This window comes from Gavialis gangeticus, unplaced genomic scaffold (assembly GCF_001723915.1).
Source record: "Gavialis gangeticus isolate Ggan-Ray unplaced genomic scaffold, GavGan_comp1, whole genome shotgun sequence".
Taxonomy (NCBI): Eukaryota; Metazoa; Chordata; order Crocodylia; family Gavialidae; genus Gavialis; species Gavialis gangeticus.
In genome coordinates this window covers 255491999-255509196 of record NW_017729032.1, presented here as the reverse complement: position 1 = coordinate 255509196, position 17198 = coordinate 255491999, and the positions used below count along the sequence as shown (strand labels likewise).

Genomic DNA, 17198 nt, shown 5'->3' with positions numbered 1-17198 from the left:
TTTTCCTTCTTGTGTTCACTTTGCAGGAGCCGTCTTCTCTTTTTCTCTTGCATTGAGAATTTAAGCTGAAGGTTGGGGTGGAGGGAAGACTTGAGTCCTTTGTTGTTCAGTGTTATGAAGTACCTTGGACGTTCCTGAGGTTCAGAAATTGTCCTGTGTTGTAATCTTGCAGATACTTTGCTCCAAAAGCATTCCCTGTATACCAAAGCATTAAGCACTAGGCCTTCATGAAGGCAAGACAGTGTGCCAAGTAAGCCAGTAGAAGATCAAGAAACTTTTGTGTTTTGAAGTGTGTAATATAGGTATGTGTTACAAAATGAGTAACAATTTACTACAACACTACACATGAGCAAGGGATCACATTTGAAGAGAGACTTTCTTACGAGTATCATGACTTTGTGGACAGAACACAAATTTAATGTTGTATAAATGAAGTATAATTCGATCAGGAAAATGTCTGTGTATATTTTTGTAAAGGTTAAAATGTGAATTTTTTTTTTTATAAACATGTTATTTTAGAAACCTTTTTATGTTATGGTGAGAGATGAGCTTTTGGGAAATAATAATAACTTCTCAAGTTTAAGTTCTCAATTTATATTAAAGAATTATTTTGAAAGCTGCCTTATATGCATTCAATTATTATTATGATACTACTTAACATTTTAAAGTTGTCCCCAGTTGGTGATTTTGAGGTGAAAAAATAACCATGAATTTATTAGACAACTAGAACTATTGAACAGTTGTTAGAAAAAAAAACTGTAAGTGCCCCAGTTGAGGTTTACTCATGTGAGTTTTAGTTAAATTTCGTAAATAATACAAGGTAAATTAGTTGATCACATGGCTCTTAACATGCGTCACATGACTTGCTGACACTATATTGGTACATACAGTTTAGCTGTGGCTGACAAAAATCATACATCCCATTTCCTGATTTTTGTGTTGGCTCTTATGTAGTGCATTACATTTTTTGTGTGTATAAAAAACAATATTTCCTTCAATTTCATTTATTGGTGGAAGGAAAAATTTGCTTCTACCTTAATGGAAGGTAGTGGTTGCATTGTCTCCCAAAGCAGCATGCCATGAAGAATATCTGCAAGCAGTGGGAGTTGTGTAAAGTAGCCTTGCCTGGACTCTGCTGTTTTGTTCCCATGGCTCTTGTTGTCAATAGTGATTTTTCGTGCCCTAAGCCCTTTCTAATTTGGGAGAATGTTCTACAGCACTGCTAGGAAGAAATGCAGTTGCTCATTTTTATCTGTTGCCTTCCCAGGGATTTAGTGAAAGGTGCTGGAGAGGGAGGGAAGAATCTGTCTAGCTCCCTGTGCCCCACCACCTTTACCATACTTGGGGAATGGAGTAGCTCCCAATTGCTGTTGTAAGCAGAGGGGGAAGTAGGGCAAGTATCAGGAGGTTTGTGAGGGCAAGGGCAGCAGGATGGAGTCACAGAGTTGGATTCAAAAGTTCTGGAGAAAAGGAGCTGCCAGACATTTGTGGGGAAAGCTGGTTGCCACCAGAGTGCCTCCTCCGCCACCATCCCATCTCCTCTGCTCTGCATTACAGTTCCCGAGTGCGATATCCAACAAGCAAATTGCAGTTTATTTACCTTTCCTTTTGAGGCAAATTTAGAATACAAGAACCAGCAGCATTTCCAGAAGCATGCTTTTTCATGTCACTGATCACCCATAAAATGCAAATATATGTTCTACAATCAGTTAGCATGTGTTTAAAAATGCTGAGCTCTCATGTTAATGGGATGGCTTATGGAAGCCAAAATGTTACATGAGGAATTATTGTCCTCAAGTGCCACCAAGCATAACTGCTCTGATTTTTATTTTTCCTGTTTTTTTTTTCCTTCTGAAGCTGCACAAGAAAATGCCTCTTATCTTATAGATGGTATACCTCTATTCATATCAGAAATGACACCTATTCATTGGTCTGTGCCTTGGGGAAAACCCCCAACTGGAATAACAGGTAGTCAAGGACTGGGCTATATTTAGAAAACGGCGCACAAAAAGCTTGCACAGTTTACTCTCGCCCTAGGTCTTGCTCCTAGACCCTCATCATAAAGAGCACAGTGCTGCAATAGCATAAGGTACCACAGCATAATAATGAATTTGAAAGAATTGAGTTCCATTAGGGGTAATGGAACTAATATAGGAAATAATGGGTTTGGCATATGTGCATTTGAAGCAAAATAAGGTCCGTCTGTAGGCTCCACCATCCTTGTAGTGATGGTAGTATGGTATTATTTTCATGCAATTGTCAGTGAAATGTTATTGTTACATTTAGATCAAATTTCATTAAGACCTTTCTTTTTCTCAAGGTAGATTTAAAAACTAGCCACAGACTGCACAGGGTCTCAATTACTAGGCTTTATCAGGACAAGCCCATACAAGGGCTTGTCACGGAGATGAAGACATATTTCAAATCTATAATTTTAAAAAGTGGAATAATGCAGCAATCCACCTGAAAACACATCTCAGCAGCTGGTAGCAATGAAGCTCCTAATGTCCTATACCGAAATGCCACCTTGTTATAGACTGGGACTGCTCATTTGTGTGCAACATTTACATTGATTTGTATACCATATCAGTTTCTTTCCAGGTATGTTCAACTCTTCATGGACAAATGCGTCTCTTAGGATCTAGGAGGCAGACCTGTCTTATTTTATACACTCTGTAGAAGAACAGGATGCCTTTTGCCTGATTGAAGTGCAGGCGTGACTGGAAATACAGTTGAGTAGGCAGTTGATTAGCTACTTAATAGGAAGCACCTCTAAAAGGAAAAGGGATGTTGGTTTTCTGTGGTATCATCACATATTCATATTCATTGTCCTGGGAGCTGTTGGTGGTCACTTTGCTGGCAGGCATGTTAACAAGTGTATATTCAATCTCAACTTTGCTTTTGTTCACACTGGGTTTTTCCTTGATTGATTGATGATTGATGACGGTATAGCATACCTCACTGGTATTGTCAGAGTCTTTTTCCTCAGGATTATTCTGAGGAATGATGACTGCATAGCATATCTCACTGGCACTGTCAGAGTCTTTTCTCTTGGGATTCTTCTAATTAGAGAGAGAAAGAGTGAGAGAGTTAGAATGCTTGCACCTGGAAAGTAAAGAATTGGTTCTGCCAGTGAGGACTCCCTTATCCCTGGATACTACTTGTACCTGATGTGGTAGTCTCAGTCAACATAGCATGCTGCTGAGAACTATGTACATTGTTCGCAAATATGCACTTTTCCCAGATTTATGTGCATTGTGGTTTTACAAAACTGGGAACATACAACAGTATGTGACAGAAGACCTGCTCTTAGGTTCTTCAGGTTCCAGGTTGTTTGTTTTTTTGGTAAAATGAGCACCATTAAACACCAAAGTCTGAGTTTCATTCCAGGTCAGATATTTTAAGTTTTTTACTCTCTATAGTTTTACCTAGCTACAATGTTTTTCTTCCAGTTACCGTGAATTGGCAGAGCCAAGTTGCCCTTCAGATGTGTGTGGACTTAGAAGACTATTTAAATGCTGCTTGTCACTATTTAAGAGGAAGCAGGCTATCCAAATTGGTGTAACTGATATAAATATTGGACTACTTAATGCCATTTCTAGACCCTTCCACAGGCTGCTTGAGTTGCACACACGAAAGTTTACATCAGTGTCCGAGATCTCACCCAAAGGGTCAGAAAAGTGGAGAGTAATAGGAAAAACAATGAACAAGAGAGAATGAGATCATAGATAAAAAGATTAATACTAAACATGTCCATTTTCCTACCTATCCAACAAGTATATTTCTATGTGCATATTGATAACTATCAGGATACCTAACTTAACCAGGCCTGGAAAGGTCATGTAAGGTGGTGTACATACTTAGATCTGCACAGCTAAGTGGGGCCTATACTCACATCTCTGTTCTCAGCAGGAACCTTCAGTCTGCCTAGAGACAGCTGGCAAAAGTGCACATGGCAGCCCTGACTGGCTAACCCAAACTGCTTAGGGTCAACCTGTGTCCCCCTACAGAGCAATGTGAGGATTGTGAAAGCGGTGTATTCTGCTCCTGGCTTGGCTAGAGCAGTAGAGTCCATCACAAGTGACACCCTGTCTCCCTGGAAAGGAAGGAGAAAGAGACTGGGAGCAAAGTACCCTAGGATGCTGGAGGACTGTACTGAGGCTTCTCTCAGAGGGAAAAGTGTACAGACATCTATTCTCCTGGAAACTCTCCTTGAAGCAATTTAACTCTGGTTGTTCTTAGGTATTTTGTTTCAGTAGAATAAGTCTGAATATCTGTACATGGCCACGGACTCCAAAATCCCCCTGTTATATCTAGACTTCTTTCTTTTTGCACTGAGAACACACACCCATCCAAAGTTTTCATAATAAAGTTAATGTGCTTTTCATCCAGAGATTTCAAATTACCTTGCTATGAGGAGTCAGCATCATTAAATTTGTTTTACAGTGCTAAGAGACTGAGGCCCCAGGTGAAGTGGCTTGCTGAAGGTCACTCAGCAGGGTGTAGAGCCAGAAATGTAACTCCTGAGTCTCACTCCAGTATTTTTATTCACAGGCCTAATTTACTGCCAGGGGAAACCATTCATATTTCACAAAAGACCCTGCAATAGTATCACTTTCAAACCTTGCTCTGGGCCATCACCCGAGACTTACACTAGAAAGTCGCTTCGTGGTTGTATCTCTCTCCCCCATATGCACAAACTCTGTGTCTGACGCACAACCACAAGTATCTGTTTTCTCAGCCCACAGCATCATAGGCAGCTTCACTTTGGACACTTTGAACTTTGGAAACACATTTAAAGATTTGGTTTGTAGGCCTATGTTTACATTAAATACATTCAGCTCTGTGGGCAGCATCTACTCTTGCTTGTTTTATTTTGTGTTGTATGAGAAGTTAGGTGGTTTACCTAATTCCACTCTACAATTACACGGTGATGAGAGACCCTGGTTTAAGCATATATTTGTTCAGCTATTTTTCTGCTCTTCTGCAGGCCTTTTGCTACGGAAGTCTATCTGTTTGACCCATCTGTCTCTTTGAACTGGTCTGGCTCTTCTCCTAATTGCAGTGGTTGAATCTCATAAAGGAACGTATTACCTTATTTCTGCAGAAGACTCAGCCACATGTTGAAAGATTCATGTTTTGGCCTTTCACTAGAGTCTTGCTCTCCAGGAGCTTAACCAAAAGCTTTCTCCAAGGCTTGATCTCACCTTGGAGAACTCCAGGGAAAAGTGCTGTTTACTAGTGTTGGTGGCAATATTTCAACTTACTGACAAATATTGGTTCACTGAAAATGAAACTTTTTGCAGGAAAATAGTTGTTATGTGCTGTTCTCAGGTTTCCCAGGCCCAGGACAGAATTTCTGTCTGAAGTGGAAGTGGAGGGTAGAGGAGGAAGAGAGACAGTCTCCAAATAACTAATAGCCCAGTAGGTAGAGCAATCACCTGAGATGTGGGAAAGCTGGGTTTAAGTACTTGCTCTGCCCAAATCAGTCAAGAGGCCTTGAACCTCAGGCTGCTGTGGGTGTTTTTTTTTGTTTCTTTCCACGTAAGAGAACTTAAAATGCCTTGGGGTTGTCTCTGTACAAAACAGCAAAACTATCCATATCCAGTTGCATTGATTACCTTAGAAGCAGTTGAAACGCATCTAAGACATTTTCCTGGGAAGAGAGAAGGAAAACAGGTGTGAATGTTTAGCCTTTGGTACAGGTAAATCATGACTGCAAGAAGATAGGAGAAGAAAAGTTTAGAGAACTGTGGAGGAATTTCTCTTATTTTGGGTTTTTGACAGATAGAGACTCATGGTGTCTCTGTGGCTTCCTTTCCAACACCAGGGCTGCAACGATTAAAACAAACACTAGCTATCTCATATTTGGGTGCACCAGAGACCAGTGATTAATGATGGGAATAGCTGTGGCTGCCTAGCCACCCTCCCCCACCCCCCATGCTACTCTTAGGCTGTCGTCATGAGACCGAGCCTGAGGCAGGCCCTAGGTGCAGTGAAGTAGAAGCAATTTATGTGAAATTGATTGGAAAGGGAAGGGAAACTTGTCACTGTCAAATAGAGCCCATACGTGCATGTGGTTTCTGAACTTAAAATGGATTTGGCCCACAACCTTTCACAGGTTGCTATAAAACATGACTGTAGCTGAGTGCCCTGGTAAATACCAGAAATATCCTCCACATTTGTCTTGCTCAGTGACTCTATGTAATTTATATATCACATAATTTATATTTATATTTCCCTTAGTTATCCTTAGGGACATAAGATTTTCCTTTGGTCAACATTAGCTTTATACCACCCGCGGCTTGCTATCAAATGTCTATGTGTGGTAGTGTATAGTCTACACCATGTGATGTTGTATGTTGCAGTGTGTATCTTAAGTGTTTCCTGTGATGATGGTGCAATTGGTTATGGAGTGTCTTTCTCTTCTGGAACTTTCCTGTTCTGATTATGTTGGCATATCATTGGAGAATTGTTTACACAATGATTATCCACCTGTTTAGACTTCTGCCACAACTCTGCTGTTCCGTGTTGTAGAGCTCGTTTGAAATATTTGTTGTCTTTATGAATTTGGCAAGCCAAATAGAAATATTTATTTTGGTGCCTAATTTGGATGGCAGATCCTTTTGAAATCAGGTTCTTAATATTTTGTCAATGCTGTTGCTTGCTTCTGTATGTTACTATTGCACCTGCCATCAAAAGATATCAAAGCCCTTACAAACGTTTATTACCACATACTTCCTGAGTGAGCAGTAGGATGGGGTTGCCACTTTTATAACAGAATAAAGAGGAGTCAGGGTTTTTTTGTAATCAAAATAAAGAATTCTTTTTCAGTGCATCTGCGATAGGGACATGTTATACATCTCTAGAGAAAAGGAAATAGATTTGGATCAAATCATTTAATCACCATGAAAGTGAGACAGTGTCAGTCTACACTGAAACCTAGATCTTGTGCTCTGTTCTCTAGACTATCTTTCCTCCTCTTCTGTGTTTGATTTATAGAAGATATTTTGAGTCTTGTGATCATATGTTTGCACGTCTACTCTGGTTTGTTTTGTATAAATTTAACTCTAGAGGACTGCAAAATTATTTTTAGTTTCACCAGAGACCATACGTTTCTTTTCATGAGCTGAAACTTGACTTGGGCTCCTTAAAAAACCCAGTGTAAATTAAATAAAAGAAATGCATACCCATAGGAGTTCCAGTTTCATTGTGAAAACAGTGACTTGTGCCCTGTTAGGACTTTAATTTTAAGAGTTATCAGTTACAGATGTGCACACTTACTATACATACACACAGTCGAAACTCACATACATACTTAGCACACATTTGTATTATAATGCTAATATATTGATGCGAGTACCCATGCACACTTTTAAAAGCATAGGCATGCAACTACATGTAGTACCATGTACTCTGTATGTGGGTAGCAGGGCTGTATGAAATGTTGACGAATGTTTTGTTTTGAAGCTGTTTCAATGCGTTTTGAGCTCAAAACAGTGAAATTGAAACAAAATGGAAGGCTTTGAAACAGCTTCAAAATGAAGTGTGGGCACTCAAAGTGTTTTGAAAGTTTGGAAACATTTTGAGTTTCAAAGCGGCCTAGTGGCAGGAGGCAGGGGAGAGCCAGGGCTGTGCTCTACCTCCCACCGCTGGGCTGAGCTCCGTGGGGCTGGCAGAGCTGCTCAGAGCGCAGCCCTGGCTCTCCCCCACCTCCTGCCACCAGGCTTCACTCTGACCAGCTCCACCAGCCCCACAGAGCTCAGCTCAGTGGTGGGAGATGAGGGAAAGCCAGGGCTGTGCTATGCCTCCTGCTGCTGGGCTGAGCTCCATGGGGCTGGCAGAGCTGGTCAGAGTGCAGCCCTGGTTGTGCCCCCACCTCCCGCCACTGGGCTGCACTCCAAGCAGCTCTGCCAGCACCACAGAGCTCAGCCTGGTAGTGGGAAGCAGGGGAGAACCACTGGCAAGGGCTGTGCTCCAAGCGGTTCTGCCACTGGCTCTCCTGCCACCTCCTGCCACTGGGCTGAGCTCCATGGGGCAGGTGGAGCTGCTCAGAGTGCAGCCCAGTGGCAGGAAGCAGAGAGAGCCAGGGCTTCACTCTGAGTGGCTCTGCCAGCCTCACGGAGCTCAACTTGCCCTCCCAGTGCTGCTGGACTCCTCCTAGGGGTAGCAGAGCCCCAAGATCTGTGTGCAGGATGACAGGAGGCTACTGCTGCTGCCTGGGGCCAGTGGCAGCACCAGTCTTCCTGGTGCTGGGTGCGGGCTGTGCCCGGAGCTGGTTCCAGGCAGCAGTGGCAGCCGCCTGTCATCCTGAGTGCAGATCCAGGGGTTCACATCCCTGGGAGGGGTCTGGCTCAACCCCACAGCCCTCCTAGGGGTGTGGGCCCCCAGATCTGTGCGCGGGATGACAGGAAGCTGCCACTGCCGGCAAGTGACACGAGTTTTGCCTGGCACCAACTTGAGGTGCAGTTTCCCTTACACCTATCTCCTTGAAACATGGCAGGCTTCATGCCCTCTGAAGGGGCTACCATCCCTGCAATTTTCATCTGATTCAGGAAAAAAATGACAAAGTTATAAGCAGTTTCATGAGTCTCCATTATAGCCTATAGGTGAAACATCGAAACGCAGTGAAACGGTTTTAACTAAACAAAATGGAAGTGTTTTGAAACAAAATTAAATGACAAAATGAAACACTGTCCCTTCAAAATGGCAAAACAGAAGTCGAAACAAAATGGTGCTTTTTTGCACAGCCCTGATGGGTAGTTATAGCCAGTTACAAAACACCACTGCCACATGTACAAACAGACTGGCCCTGGGGGACAGGTTCTATTCCATCCGTTAGGCATCTCTGAAGCACCTACATGTCATTCTATTCCATCCTGCTCAAGACTTGAAAATCCATGAATGCATCTACTTTTATAATATGCAGTCCTGTTGCCCTTAAAACCGGGTCACAAAAAGACCCAAGAGCAGGAGGAGGACTCGCCTTCTTTTTATATTAACTTTTTCAGGGTCTTGAGAGTGGGGAACAGAATTGCACTTAGGCACCTAAGTCCATTTACGTGCCTAAATGGTACAATAAAGTCTCCCCCCTAGTCTCACATGATCCTTATCAGTTTGAAGTTCCTCCCTGAATATCTTGCACAATGAATCTTTTATATATGAACATTTTATCTGGTTGTAAGGTGACTTCCATGCCATGAAATATTTACTGTAAATAGGAGCTACATTTTTGTGGTGCTCTCGTGTTGAGGCCTAAAGAATACTGCCATCACTTCTGTAAATGAATTATATTAACTAATACAACTGAAATACAGCAGTTGTCCATGTTGTTAATGGAAGTTGCATGCAAGGTATAAATTAATAAATGGTGCAAGTCATCATATACTGCAAAATAACTTGTATTCTGTGGCAAAAGACTAATTCAAACTGATATGACTGCTGGTGGTTAACCAATGCAGAGGATTTATGATGGAGCTTCCTTCTTTATCTCAGCTTCTCTGTTAGTTGTTCCCACTAGTATTCTATAGCTACATGTATAAAATGTCAAAATGTCAAATCCATTTGGGTTATGCCACTTAATGGTTCTTCATCTAAGCCACCAGCATAAACACATCAAATTGGGGGCCTGACATGAGTACTTGGTAGGCAAAAATGGAAAAGAAATTGTATAGAATGACATAAAAATCATCCTAAATAAGGCAGTACATCGGTTTTGTTTTTTTCCCCAGAGCTATGAGACTACATCTTGTAATGAAGGATTGAAGCTACATATCCTACCGAGTTGAAAATTTGCACAGTGGATTGTTATGATTGGCACAGGAAACACCCAAGAGCCTTACCCTGAATGTCAGATTTAATGATGAAAATGTTGTGTGCCATTCTGACCAAGGTATTGCAATAGTAATGGTCAAAGTGCTCCTGCCAGTTTCACTATTGCTCAGCTCAATTCAGAGAAAAGACCCACCACAGCCACAGCCTCCATCGCTCTACATCCACATTTTGCTTAAAGAGCAACTATTTACCTGTCTTGTCTTGCCCCTTCCTGAAGGCACGGATTTCCTGCCTGGAAAATGGAAATAAGGGGATGTATGTTAGGCCTGGTATTAATATTCCCACAGCATTTACTTTACACTCAGATCCTTGCACTCTATAGGGATGCCTCACTCTTTCTTCTCCAAAATAGGGTGACATGGGCCATTTTATCTAGGTGCTTCTCTCCGTATTTCTCCTGCCTGTCCCTGCTCCCCTGTAATTAACTCCTGATGCATGGCACTATTAGGAAAGAAGAAAAGGCTGTGGGTGGGTCTAACCAAGGTAAAGAAGTTGGGAGCAAATCATGGCTTCCACAGTGGTAGCTGCAATTCGAGGGGGGGGAGAGGGAGGGAGGGGGCCGTGAAGGCGAGAAGCAGCAATCTTGTCTACCAAGCTGATAGACAAAATGGCAAATACCAGATTAATTTCATAAGGAATCACTATTGTTGCATCTTTCATCAAAAAAACTCACAGTGTTGGAGTGAGATTTCCAACTCTCTGTAATTGATACCAAAGGGGTATGGAATATGTGAGAGAGAGACTCCTAGACTCCTGCATGGGTAGATATGTGCTGAATGCTGAGAAATATTTTTTGAAAGCTAGTGGTGGTGAAGGCAGAAAATTATGTTTTTCTTTAACATGCAAAGGTCTTGGGCTCATCCTGATGTGATGCAGGTTGTAATGTTAAAATTGCCTACAAGATGAAAAATAATTTTCTGTCCAGAGGGATCTGTGCCAGTTCTCACTTACTGGGTAACTGAAGTGGCACTTGTTTTTTAAGGCAGCTTCACTTTGAATGAGGCCTGCTGTGCAACCCTCATTCTAAGGAAGTTAGTTATGACTTGAGAACTGAGTTAAGCAGGGAGATCAATGGTGGAAAAGCGAAGAGGAAAAAAGTGTGGGAACAATCCCAGAAGAATGAAAAGAAAAACTGTGATGAAGTCTATGCAGTGTTTATTAATTATTTAAACATCTAATAATTTTAAAAGCCTGCCCAGAGGGGTCTGTAATTTTGTGCTAGAAGCTGTTTATAGGTCTACTATACTGTCCAACAAAACTATAGGAGCCTCTTATCGCTGCAGTAAGTGGTTAAGACAAATATAGAAGTATATTTCTGCATATTGCCACAGAAATAATTTTGGGGATACCCAGAAGATAAATTGGGTAAGGGCAAATCAAAAGGAAAAAAAAATAGGGACAAGGAGAGAAATATTCTCTCCTGATAGCACCAAATAGAATTTGTTACTCTGGTGACCAGACAGCTGTTAAGGTGGCATAAAACTGCTGAACACTTCTTATTATTAGGCCCCTGCCACACATTACATATTTTATGCAATCAACTGGTCAGTCATGTAATGCAGTGGTCATTGACTGGTAGATCTTGGACCCTGTTGGAGTTGATCCCAGGCTGGGGTTGGGGGCTGAGCACATGTTCATGCATGTGTGCACTCCACCCCCAGCCCAGCAGGCCAGTCCCTGGGGGAGGGAAGGGATGGAGGCCAGACTGAGGCCCCCAACAGTCAGGGACTGTGCTGTAGAGGTAAGAGCAGGGGTAAGTTGAGTGGGGCCCCAGCCAGCCGAGCAGGTGGTAGGAGGGTCGAGCCTGGGCAGCTTGTCCACAGGGGGACTCCCGTCACTGTGCACCCCCTGGCAGAGGTCCCAGGTGCCCCCCCCATCTGTACACAGCAGAGGCTGCTGCCATTGCAGACTGACCTTTGCATGCTGAGCCCAGCTGAACCCTGCCTGGAAGTGGCCCGACACCATGTGAGTCCTACTGCTGGGAGGGCAAGGGATGATGCTCAGCCTAGTGGCTGGACACACGTGGCATTCGGTGGCTCCCAGGCCAGCTGCAGTTGGGCTCGGGTGCAAAGCCCAGCCTGCAACAGCAGCTGCCTCCATCGTGCACAGATGTGTGTGTGGGGGGGGCATGTGCCCCCCTAAATGCTGGACAGCATGGTCAGCTGCAGTAGTGGTGAGGGAAGGAGGCTGGAGCAGAGGCAAGCGCTGCACAGCTGGAGTGGGGGACAAAGCTACAACTGGCTCATCTGGGGGCCACAGAGAGGGTGGACCACACAGCCTGGCGGGGCATGAGAGGCATAGGCCCCTGGATCTGCACACTGACTAGGCTGGTAGCCACTGTTGGCTGGGGCCAGGGCTGTGCTGTGAGTGGGGCTATGTGCGGGGTTGCAGGCACTGAAAATTTTCCATAGCCCCTGCTCCCAGCACCTCTGCCTAGCCTGACCTCTGCACAGCGCAGTGCAGAGCAGACCACTGCTGTGAAGAGCACAATGCTGTCTTCCCCATCCCCCTGGGATCTGCAGGGGGAGCGGGCTGGAGCTGGAAGGCAGCACCATACTTTTCACAGTGGTAGTCTGCTCTGGATTGTGCTGCACTGTGCTGCGGTTGGGCCAGGTGGTGGCACTGGGCACAGGGGCTATGATGAATTTTCAGGTGCCTGCAGCCCCCCACGTAGCCCCACTCCCAGTGCCACCCAGCATAGCCCTGGCCACAGCCTGCAGCAGCAGCCAGGATGGCCAGTGTGTACATCCGGGGGGCACATGCCCCCCATGCCCTGCTCAGATGCATGGCCCCCGCTCTCTGCAGCCCCCAGACAAGCTACTTGTGGCTTAGTTCCCCGCCCCAGCTGTTCAGGGCCTGCCTCTGCTCCAGCTCCCCTCCCTGCCTCCCTGCCATTGGAGAGGGGGGCAGATCAAGGCCCCAGTGGTAAGGAAGGAAGCGGAGCTAGGGCTTGGGCCTTGATCTGCCCCACCCCTCCCCACAGCCCTTTCCCTTTCCTCCTCCCCTTCCCCCACAGACTTGCCTGCTGGGAAGGCTTGCTCCCAAATAAACTTTTCTCCCTCTGCCTGGATCTGCCCCCATCTTCCCTTCCCACAGACTTACCTGCTGGGTGGGTAGGGCACACGATAGATCTTGAAGTTGTTTTTAAATGCCAAAGGTGATCTCCTACTTTAAAAAGCTTGGAGACCACTGGTGTAATACATTTAGACTGGGCACATGCACAAAGTAATTATTGCACTGTAAATAAAAATGTTCATCCAGCTATAAAAAGAGCCAACCAGCTACTAATTTAATGTTTGAAAATGTGCAATAACTTCATAGCTGGTTTCTATCCAGTTTTAATTTGAATATGTTGCAGGGACCTTAGTTGACAGTGTATCTTAAAGTTGCTTCAGTTAGAAATTGTGCACAAACTACATTCATGACAGTGCAGTAACGAAGACAGAATAGACTAAAATGATTAATTTGCCCTTTCTCCTTGCAAAGGAGGCCTTCCTTTCAAGAATGCAGTAGACTGATGGTGGGGGGTTGCTACATCAGATATATCTACTGAATATAATTTCTTTAAGGGAGCTCAGTCTCTAGTCCTGTCCGAAGTGGGTATCTCTTTTGGTCATCATAGGTGGTGATTAAATTAGCCTGCACTAGGATAGAGTTCATGGTAAAGGTACCTGTCCTACCAGATTAACTTTCCCAAAAGTCTAGTTCAGGGTTTCAGAAATACATTGTTTCCTCCAGGGAAAAACTTTTTTTTAACTATAGCAGGGGGGTAGCCACACAGAATCCTTTCAGAAGTGACAAGATTATCAGTGGCATGTTACTTGTACAACTTTTTAAGATTCTCAGCTCTCATAGAAATCAATGGGAATTAGGTAGCTAGTAATGTCTGCAAATCATACAATAGCCTTGATTTTGGATGGGTTGGAACACCTAGCCCCTTTAAGAGCTTATGACCATGTTAATGTCTGCAGACCAGCATTCTAAAATGAACGCACTAAACCTAATCCCAATAGAGTTACGTGGAATTATTTTTTACCCCCAAATAGTAGCTTTCTTAGTTTCAATGCCAGGGAGCCATCATTCTCTCTTTTCTGATGGCCCTGAACTTGGGCAACTACAGAACCTTGCAACCTACTGCCAAATAGGATGATTTTTAGCAAAACTTAACATAATACAATCTCAATTTATTGATTTAGGACTTCAGTCTGTCTCATTGCCTCTGGTTTTCCTGTTAATTCCTCAGTATGGAATATAGGAACGTATAAGAAACACATGGATTTGTCAGCATGAAGGAGGTTTTAAGGGAGGAATGATACACATATCAGAATTGGGTTCCTTCCTTCCCACACGTAAAACCAATTTGAATTGCCCCCAGTGGGCAAACCAAGTCAACTAGGCAAGTGTGGTCACTGTAACAGATTTCATAAATTGTGCTGTGGACACTCAGGCATGAGCAACAATGTCTCGTATAGGCAAGAGCTGGGATGTGTTGCTGCATTTGGAGTTTAGCTCCCCTCTGATGGATAATCTTCCTTGCCTCACCCAAAAATGAAATTAATTGACTAGCTAAATCTTCTCTGTCAAGTCTGGGACCACTGCCAAAAGAAATAACCTTCTGCTCTATGTGTACCGAAGCTTGGTGTTAGGCACCATAGACAGTTTAGGGAAGTCTTGATTACGCACCTTGATCAGAAAGCCTGGAAGTGCTGTGGGCCATCTACATTGCTTAAATGGTAAGCGTGGGCACAAGCAGAGCCAGGAGTAAGTGGATAGGCCTCTTTCCACTATAGTGGCCTTGGGCTTACCAAAGTGGCAGTATAGACAGAGCCATGGAGTTGGGAGCCTAAGTCCATCTTGAAAAATCATTTTTACTGATTTGATAGTTTTTATCCTGTCTGCATAATATTCAAGGAGGACATGCGGTGCTTTTAGGTGGCCCTGCCTTGGAGTCTTCTGGTTATTCCCAGGGCTGTAGCCAGTTGCAGGGGTCACTGATTTTGAAAATAAACAAAATGATGAATTTGGGTTCATATTTTTAGGAAATATAATAAAGAGGCTTGTTTAAGCTCTATAAGACACATGACCTGGCAGTGAGTCATTGAGTGATAACCTGCTAAGGCACTCTAACTAAAGCATTGCAAGAAACAGTTCATTTACTACAAAAAAAAAACAAACCTTTTTCCATTGTCAAGGAAGCGATATACCTATTAGTCCGCTACATTTGTTTCTCAGATATCTAGTACAGAGATAGCTTATTAGACCAAACCCACCAGTTTCTGCATGGAGTTCAAGGACAGAAAATTTGAACTAGGATAGCATTCAGCAGATGTGAATATTCAGCAGGCTGGAAAGTTAATAGCCACAATGGGAAATGGGAGATGATAGATGGAAAGCTCATGTGTAGGAACTACCCAATAACCTTTAGAATTCTGGTGTCTTCCAGAGTGACACCCTAGTGAATGATTAGGTTAGGAAAAGGCAAACGGTATATACAGTGAACAGCAAGATCAAATATATAATGCAGTTAATTTTAAACTGCAGTTAATTTTCAAATAAAATGAAAACCTTAAATTGCTCCCATGTAGAAGTTTCCTGACTAAATAGCAACTCCCCTCTCTTCACAGTGACACTCTTTTGTGGTTAAAAAAAAATATTTCCATATCCAGTGAATTTAAGTGACTTATTTACTATGCACTGAATGAAGGCCTTTTCCCTCCCCTTTTGTAGGTGATATTGGTGAAGAGTTCTGGACCCAGTGAACTCTCATCAGTCTTCTGCCCAAACTGAAGCCCTGGTACAGTGCAGTATTTGCAACCTGTTGGGATTACAACAGCTGCCAAATCATACTGTGTGTGGTTCTTAGTGTCTTTAAATAGAGCATGTCCCTGACTGAATACAGACATGGGATTCTGCACATCTTCAGTGGCCAAGACACAGCATTGGCACAGCATTGAGACCTGGGTTCATTCTTGGACTTGCCATTGACCTGTTGTGTGATTCTGGGTAAATCGCTTGTGCCTTGTTTACTTTACTTCTGCAACAGAGTGATACCCACACCAGCCAAATCCTCAGAGCCAAAATCTGGAGTAATTGCCTATCCTAAAACATACCCACTATGATTTTGTTCACCTTGATTAGTGAGCTTTTGTTAATCAATGGACTTTTCTTGGTCCCTTAAGGGGTTACACATCATGGGTGCCACTTACCCTTGTTTAATTCCTAAAATATTTATTTTTAATCCTTTCCCCTCTGTGTCCCAGTCCAGTCTTCAAAATTCATAGCTTACTGTTGGCCCTACCTTGTCTTGTGGATGCAGTTTCCCATCTTTCCAAGCAATCAGCTCTGTTAAGTCTTTTAGTTGTCTTCCTCTCCTCTTGTATTCTGTAACAGTAGTTTTACAAGCTAAAACTCAAATACGCAGGTAGGTCCATTTAATTACATCATCTGCATACGCTCAGATATGATGCAGCAGATCTCCACTGTAGGCAGCTTTTGGTAAGTGGGGGTTTGTACAGGAAGAAGGGAGGGATCAATGATTGATGTCACTTCCTGAGATGCAGAAATGAAAGAGACTAGTTTGAAATTGAAAGATATCAGTGATGAGAAACTGAATTGTGACTGGAATGTATCATGAACTCCCCCTAGGATTGGAAGGCTGAAATGTTAGCCCCATGATTTTCTGAATAAACAGAAACCACATTCTTTGCCAGTCAGCTATTTTGAAAAACAACATGACCAAATTGCTGCAAAAAAAAAGAAAGAAAGAAAAAAAAAGCCAGAATCTTTATTACTGAGTTTTTCTGAGAGATTTGTTTCCTGTGTCTGATTTCATGGAATCCCTCCTCACTTATGTGTTGGCCTGGTATGTCAAGAGTTTCAAAAAAGAGTAAGAGATCCCTAACATGGAGGAGCCAGAAACAAAATCTGTCAGTGGTGACAATTCAGGGAGCCCATGCATCTGACATGCTAATACATTATGATATATATTTGTGGAAGAAAAGAAAAGAAAAACCCTGGTAAGATTAAATGGCAACACTAATGACTGAAACATAAATTAGCAGTTTATGGTTAACCAGAGGACCGGCTTTGTCTAGATATCCCTTCACAGGATATGTTTCAGTCTGCAAGCCTGTGGCTTTGTAGGTGGTCAGAGGTATCTCTGCAATGGCTTTCCTAGGGTTTGCACTGCTATGTTGTATTAGCACCTGTTAATGAAGGCAACCAACTGTAAACAACAGCTGGCAAAAATGTTTCTAGTGTTAACTGTGACCCAGAATAAACCATTTGTTTTGTGTTTACATCTGAAAGTCACCATGAACCAAACTGTGACTAGCACAATTGTGAACTTTTGAACAGATACTCTT

At 43.1% G+C, this 17198-nt stretch overlaps 1 protein-coding gene across 3 annotated transcripts; it reads right to left on the bottom strand.

The window, feature by feature from the left end:
• Positions 1 to 45: 45 nt before the first annotated feature.
• On the bottom strand, positions 46 to 16364 carry GCSAM (germinal center associated signaling and motility). Of its 3 annotated transcripts, none has more exons than XM_019525758.1 (4): positions 16133 to 16364; positions 10026 to 10066; positions 5622 to 5656; positions 46 to 3059 (listed from the first exon to the last, which is right to left on the bottom strand). In XM_019525758.1, the coding sequence occupies exons 1-4, from the start codon at positions 16156 to 16158 to the stop codon at positions 2757 to 2759; spliced, it is 405 nt and encodes a 134-aa protein (XP_019381303.1). In that variant the 5' UTR covers positions 16159 to 16364; the 3' UTR covers positions 46 to 2756. The 3 variants fall into 3 exon arrangements, with proteins under 3 accessions (XP_019381303.1, XP_019381304.1, XP_019381302.1); XM_019525759.1 differs by having other exon boundaries at positions 46 to 2996; XM_019525757.1 differs by having other exon boundaries at positions 46 to 3062; positions 16133 to 16363.
• Positions 16365 to 17198: the final 834 nt, after the last annotated feature.

Bases quoted from the DNA above. Each gene is read 5' to 3' on its own strand.
- GCSAM (XM_019525757.1), bottom strand. From the start codon at position 16,158: ATGGGAAACTGCATCCACAAGACAAG. The intron at 5,657-10,025 runs GTAAATAGTTGC...CTCTCTTCCCAG, and splicing joins GAAGGGGCAAGACAAGACAG to GAAAATGTCTTAGATGCGTT. The intron at 3,063-5,621 runs GTAATCAATGCA...CTCTCTAATTAG, and splicing joins GCGTTTCAACTGCTTCTAAG to AAGAATCCCAAGAGAAAAGA.